The sequence below is a fragment of the Sus scrofa genome, chromosome 1 (assembly GCF_000003025.6).
Source record: "Sus scrofa isolate TJ Tabasco breed Duroc chromosome 1, Sscrofa11.1, whole genome shotgun sequence".
Classification (NCBI taxonomy): domain Eukaryota; kingdom Metazoa; phylum Chordata; class Mammalia; order Artiodactyla; family Suidae; genus Sus; species Sus scrofa.
Window position 1 is genome coordinate 262,803,736 of NC_010443.5, and position 7,571 is coordinate 262,811,306.

The following is a 7,571-nucleotide window of genomic DNA, read 5'->3' on the forward strand; positions in this document are numbered from 1 at the left end:
TTTGTGTGTGTGTGTGTTTGTGCAAGAATGTGAGTGTGTCCCCCTACTCTTCTGCCATCTTGCCTCCCTCCTGCCTATCCATTTTAAATGCAACAGTTTGTATCTACTTATCCCAAACTCCCCATCCATTCCACTCCTCTCTCCTCCCCCTCAACCACAAGGCTCTTCTATGAGTCTGCTTCTGTTTGTGTAAATAGGTTCATTTCTGCTATGTTTTATATTTCACACATAAATATATCATATGATGTTTGTTATTCTGATGTGCTTCACTTCCTATGAAACTATGTAGTTGCATCATGTTGCTGCAGATGTCATTAGAGCATTCTTTTCCATGGCTGAGTAGTATTCCATTCTCAATATGTACCAAAACTGCTGTATCCATTCATCTCTGGATGGACATCTAGGTAATTTACACGTCTTGGCTATTGTGACCAAGGCTTATAAGAATAGGGGTGCATGTATATTTTTGTATTGTAGTTTTATCTGGATATATGCCCAGGACTGCAATGGCTAGATCATACAGTAGTTCTATATTCATTTTTCTGAATCAAATGGTATACTTTAACCATATGTTATTGTATGTCATTTATACCTCCAACACTCTGGGTGTTTTTAAAGAAACAATAACAAAATCAAATATGTTCATGTTATTCCTCTATGGAATCCCTTTCATCAGTTCCCAAAGCAGACCGAGAACCAAAAACTCAACTATAATTGATAATTTTGTATGTAATCTTGGTTAGATACTGTACCCAGATATTTGGTCAAACACACATCTATATGTTTCCATATCAGTATCTTTATGGATGAGATTAACACTGTTATCTGAAGACTCTAAGTAAAGCAGACTGTCCTCCACAATGAGCGTGCTCATTATCCAGTCATTTAAGGACCTTAAGAAAAGGAATGACCTCCCTCTGAGGAGAGACACTTCTGTCAGCAGCCTGCCTGCAGACTCAAACTGCAACTTTTTCCTGAGATTCCAGACTGCCACCCTACCCTTCAGAGTTTACTCTTGCTAGCTTCCACAATTATGTTAGTCAATTCTTTAAAATAAATCTCTTTTGGATGCCCTGTAACATATGGAAGTTTCCATGCCAGGAATCACATCAGACCCACAGTAGCCTCCTACACCACAGCTGTGACAACGTGATACCTTAACCCACTGCAGAGACACCACCAATGCTATAATGCCACAACAGGAACTCCATTAATCTCTTTCTCTTACACACACACACACACACACACACACACACACACACACACACATCCTATTATTTCTACTTCTCTGAAAAATCCTGACTAATACACCTACCATGACCTTAAGTGCCCTAACAATCTGGTCTCCTGATATCTCTGAAATAATTACCAATCATCCTTCCCTTACTTAGTCCTGTCCAGGAACAGAGGCCCAATTAATGTCCCTAGGATAGACCAGGCACCATCTCCCCTCAGAGTATTTGTAGGTGCTGATCTGCATGCTTTTGCTCAGGCAGACCCATGGCTCACTTCCTTGTCCTCACTAGCATCTTTGGATGTTACCTTCCAAATTAGCTCTACCTAAACTGCATGATGTTAAACTATGAACCCCACACCAGCCCTCTATCCCCACCTTATGATTCTTAGGGACACACAAGGGGAATATGGAAATTCCTGGGCTAGAGGTGGATTCAGAGCTGTAGCTTTCAGCATACACACAGCCACAGCAAAGCTTAAACCAAGCCCCAACTGAGACCTACACCACAGCTCATGGCAATACTGGATCCATAACCCACTAATCAAAGTTAGGGATCAAACCTGTGTCCTCTTTGATATTAGGTGTGTTTCCCTGAGCCATGACAGGAAATCCTTGATCCACCTTTTATACCTCCTTTATTCACAGCTGTTTTTAACCTACTAACAGCTTAGAATTTACTTATTTCAAACATGTATACCCATCTACCATAGAACTTTCATCCTAGTAAAGAAATGATGACAATTTTAAAAATAAGTTAATTTTATGGTGGGTTAGAAGCTTAAATCTTGCTCTGTAAAAAAAAAGGAGCATCATGAGCTGGATCAGGAGTGCTGGAATGTAATCTCTAAAAAGGGATACATATTTTAATTGTATACTCAAAATGTAGAACACTCCCTGGCACATACAGTCATGCAAGATATATTTTTGGTTGCAAATATTTTAAATTCAGGAATTTAGCAATTTGTCATATTAGAAGGGAGATCTCTGGGGGAAAGACAACACTCCTTTCCAAGACTAAAATTAATCCAATAGCTGTGGACTATTCTCAACACAAACATCCAATTTAGGGGAAATAATTTAGTCTTCCTGGAATGGGTAAATTTGGTAATTGCATTGACTACTCAATGCTCCCCTACTGTCAAAAGCACAATCAAATTAAAGTTTATTTAGGTTTAGCCAACAATCAATAGCACTATATTAACTTGACACAGCATTGAGAAATAAGCATTGTGGACTTTACTAAAATGAAAAATTAGAAACTTAACTGAATGTCTTTAGCTTTAGAAGCCAAGATTGGAATCAACCTAAATGCCCATCAACAGATGAATAACAAAGATGATATGGTACATTTATATAATATAATATTGCTCAGCCATAAAAAGAATGAAATAATGCCATTTGTAGAAACACAGTTGGAGGCAGAGAATATCACACAAAATGAAGTAAACCAGACAGAGACAAACACACATCATATGATATTGCTTATATGTGGTATCTGAAAAAAAAAATGACACAGGAAGTTCCTGTTTTGGTTCAAGGGAAATGAATCCAATGAGTACTCATGAGGATGTGGGTCCAAAGTGGCCTTGCACAGTGAGTAGTGGATCCAAAATTGCCCTGAGCTGTGGTATAAGTCACAGGCACAGGCTGGATCCCATAGTGCTGTGGCTGTGGTATAGGCCAGCAGCTATAGCTCCACTTTGACTCCTTGCCTGGAAATTTCCACATGCTGCTGTGTGACACTAACAATGCAAGAAAAAACACAAAAGATACAAATGAACCTATGCACAAAATAAAAAAGACACACAGACATATGAAACAAACTTATGGTTAACACAAGGTTAAGGTTAGATGGACAAATTGTTTCTTTGGGATTAACATACACATTTCTGTATACAAAATAGATAACCAATAAGGACCAATTGCATAGCACATGGAAATGTTATCAATATTTTGTGATAACATATAAGGGAAAACAACCTGAAAATTTGCATATGTACTACATAATATAGCATTGAGAACTATGCCTAGATACTTATATTGTAAAAGAATGAAGGGTGGAAAAAATGTATACACATAAGTGTATCTTGGCACCCATGCTGTACAGTGGAAAAAATAAATTAATTAATTAATAAAAAAATAAAGGAAAAACAAAAGATCTAATCATTTTGCACTACACTTGAAACTAACACAACATTGTAAGTCAACTAGACTTCAAATTAATTACATAATTTATCAATTAAATAATTTAAAAAGCAATGCCCAAGAATAGATAACCAGAATAAAACTTAAAGAATATACCTACTTCAAAAAGCTATAAAAAGAGCAAATGTAATAATAATACAGTATATAGAGATAAAGCAAAATTTAAACATACTTATACATGTACAGAAAGGAAATTCATGCATTAAAACCTTATTTTGAATGTGTGCTGTGGGTAATGTCAAATTTAGGGTTATGGAAAAGTAAATGGATAAAAGATATGAATGTGGTAGGGGCCCTCCAAGACCAAAGGCAAAGCAACATGCAAAATCAGCATATGTGCACACATGTGCAACTTTGTGGCACTGCAACATCATCTGTATCCACGTGCAATTTTGTAGCAAAGACCATCCAACCAGAATTTAAAGAATGTGTGTTACCTTATAAGTGGGACAAAGGGACCTAAGTGTACAATAAAAAAAATAATAATGGAGGGTATTCAAGAGAATTCACCACTGCATTTGGGGCTCAGCCTCTGGATAGGAATCCACTGAGACAGAGCCTGCATAAATAAACACTGCTTGCTGGAAAAAAAAATCAAACCTTGGAGTCCCATCTTTCCATATGCAAGTCCTGCAACATGACTAAAGGGAAAAAAGATTTCTCCAATAATAATGACCATTTAAAACAATTAGAAAATTGGTAGATATATGGGTGCTGAACATAAAACTTTTTAAGGCTTTTCTAACAAGGTCAGTGAGGGAAATAAGAACATGGTTAGATGATTCTCACTTGGCAAAAAAGTTATTGTTTCTGAAAAGAATCCCTAGAGCCAATGTCATATCTCTGTTCCTCAGGATGAAGATGAAAGGATTCAGCATGGGGGTGACCACTGTGTTTATCACAGAAGCAATAATGAACTTGTCATGGGACTGGCCTGATGAGGAATGGTACACTGCCATCATTGTCCCATAAATAGAGACACCACAGAGAGGTGGGAGCCACAGGTGGACAAGGCTTTGCAGATCCCCTTAGTAGAGGGGATCCTCAGGATGGAGAACCCAATGTGGCCATAAGATACCAGGATTCCACTCAATGGAAAAATGACAACAGCAGACCCTGCAGTGAATATGACCACCTCCTTGAGAGAGGTGTCTGAGCAGGAGAGCTTAAGTAGGGCAGCAAGGTCACAGAAGAAGTGGGGGATGATGGTGTCAGCACAGAATGGCAGTTGAACCAGGAGGAGAGTGTGGGTCAGGGCATTTCCACAGGAGAGGAACCAGGATCCAGCCAACAGACATAGACACAGCTCCTCCCTCATGATGGCATAATGTAGAGGGTGGCAAATGGCCACATACCTGTCATAGGCCATCACTGCAAGAATAAGGTTATCAACACAAGCAAAAAAATAAGAAGAAAATATGTCTGTTACACATCCTTCATAGGGAATGGATTGAACCTGAGTCTGCATGTTCATCAGCATCTTGTGGACAGTTACAGAGGAAAAGGAGACATCTGTGAAGGCCAGGCAGCTGATGAAGAAGTACATGGGGATGTGGAGGTGAGGGTCCAGCCTGATGAGGAGGATGATGAGTAGGTTCCCCAGCACTGTGGTCAGGTACATGCCCAGGAACAGGGCAAAGAACACACCCTACTGCTCTGGCTGGGTGGGAAGCCCCAGGAGGAGGAACTCAGACACACTGCTCTGGTTGTGTGCATGCTGCTTTTCTCTTTGCTGAGAATGAAGAGAAATCAGAAATTCCTGGAACTTGGAAGTACTGAGCATAGCAGTTACCATGTGGTCACATGTTTTCTAAGAGTGACTGTGTCAGTGTACAGACAGGTTTCACTGCACTGCACTCACACACTGATGCTTCATCCAGTCTGGTGAAAGCAACACAATGTGATTTCTCTGAACTCTGACATTGTCACAGGGAGAAAGTGCATGACTTCAATCAAAACTTTCAGCAAAAATAAGGAAAAGCTCATTCTCTTTTTTTACAAAGTGGAGACATCATGACAGACAGGAGAGAAAGAGTAATAAATAAGCTCATTCCCTTGCATGGCTCTACTGTCTGACTGCTTATGTGCTTGTGTCTATCACACATACAAACACACAATACATATATATACACATACCACTTAAATATTATTTAGAAGATTAACATAACATGTACAAAATAAAGTGCTCAACATAGAAACTTACATTTTATAATTAGAATGACTGTAAGAAATTAAAAGCAAGCAAGCAAGCAAGCAAGCAAGAAAAAAGTGAAAGGAAGAAATGAAGGAAGGAAGAAACCAAGATAGGAAGGAAGGGAACCAGGAAGGAAGGAAGGGAGGAAGGAAGGAAAAGACAAACATTATGAAAGTTCCTCAAAAAATTCAATAGAATTTCCATTAGTTAAGGAATTTTACTGCTAGTTATATACTCAAAATAACTGAAAGCAGGGGCCAAAGTGGTATTTATACACCCATATTTAAAACATTATTCACAGTAGCCAAATATGGAAACATCCCATGTCCTTTACCAAATGATTGGATAAATAAAATGTGGTCTATACATAGAGTGAAATATGCTTCAGCTTTAAAAACGAAAGAAATTCTGATATAGCCGCAACATGAATGAACCTTGAAGACATTATGTTAAGTTAAATCATACATCGCAAAATTGTAAATACTGTAAGATTCCATTCACATGAGATTCCTAGAATAGTCAAATTAATAGAGACAAAAATGGAATGGTGACTGTCAGGGGCTGGTGTGGGGAGGAAAATGAGGAGTTATTTTTTGGTAGGGGTACAGAATTTACATTTGGAAAAATAAAAAATTTCTGGAGGTGGATAGTGGTGGTCGTTGTACAACAACATGAATTAATTAGTGCCACAGAATTGCACATAAAAATTATTGGAATGTTACATTTTGTTACATATCTTTTATCACAATAATTATTTAATTTAAAAAAAATATACCCTGAGTGTCAATAAATATTGACTATAAATATCACTCAAAAGGAGAGTGACCCAAAAATTAAATACATCAACTCATTATTTGGGCAGGATGGCTAAGCAGACATCAAGAATTAAAGATGACAAATATATAGGAGGCCATTAAGCAAGATGAAGTAGCTTCCTGAAAATGTGTGCTTACTTCTGAAGTCTCACTCTCAAATCTAGGAAACAGTACAGCCCCAGACAATGGATGGCCCTTGAAGTTTAGTAGCTCCACAGAACTTGACTCATTGCATTTTTAAAAACTTTTCCAAGAAATAGCTTTATTAATAACTGCCATTGTCTCTCAGTCTCTCCACTTCCATTACCAGGGTTTTAAAATGGCTCAGTTCTGAACATACATGCAAAGGTGAGGACATGTGAATTTATCCAGTAAGGATACCAGAGAGCCAAGATATTACAGATGCTGTAGGACCAAGGACTGATATCAGAATTCACAGCCATCTGATTAACTACACAAGCTTCCAAAATTGACCCTACTTTGTTTCTCAAAGTGGAAATGTGGAAATTATCAAACATCAATGAGGAACACTGTGAGAAATTCAGGAGCCTTCAAGCCACCTGGATAAAGTATCCTACCAACTCAGCATAAAGATAACTTTGTTTACTGCCTGTTTATGTCTAGAGTTGAGAGAAAGGAAGACTCAGGCTGTGAGGCTTTCTGACCAGGTCAAATGCATACACATATTTCCAAGGTCCTCATGTGGACATCTTTGCTCTACAGCCATCCAAGGAGAGGAGTAGGAGATTGTGAGTGTATTTTACACAGAAACAGACACTCAGCATGACACAATGTGAAACAAAAACAAAACCCTAGGTTCTACTTTTCGGCCTTCTCCAACTATGCTCATCCTAGTCAGCAGTGAGTTTTGTATGGATTCATACCAATTTACTTACATCTTTAAAATGAAATCTTTTCTCAATCACAATTTTAAAAACATGAAAACACAAACCCTTCTACACTGTTGGTGGAGATGTAAAATGGTGTGGCCATTATGGAAAATGGTATGGAGATTCCCCAAGACATTGAAAAGAGGACTAGTACATGATACAGTAATCCCACTTCAGGGTGTAGACCAGAAAGGACTGGAATCAGGATCTCAGAGATGAAAATACACTGC

General features: G+C 38.3%; 1 protein-coding gene across 1 annotated transcript; it reads right to left on the reverse strand.

The window, feature by feature from the left end:
• On the reverse strand, positions 4,401-5,063 carry LOC110259678 (olfactory receptor 1J4-like). Its single transcript, XM_021085249.1, has one exon. It carries the CDS (start codon positions 5,061-5,063, stop codon positions 4,401-4,403), a length of 663 nt encoding a protein of 220 aa, XP_020940908.1.

Excerpts from the sequence above, each read along its gene's own strand:
- LOC110259678 (XM_021085249.1), bottom strand. The coding sequence starts at position 5,063 with ATGTACCTGACCACAGTGCTGGGGAACCTACTCATCATCCTCCTCATC.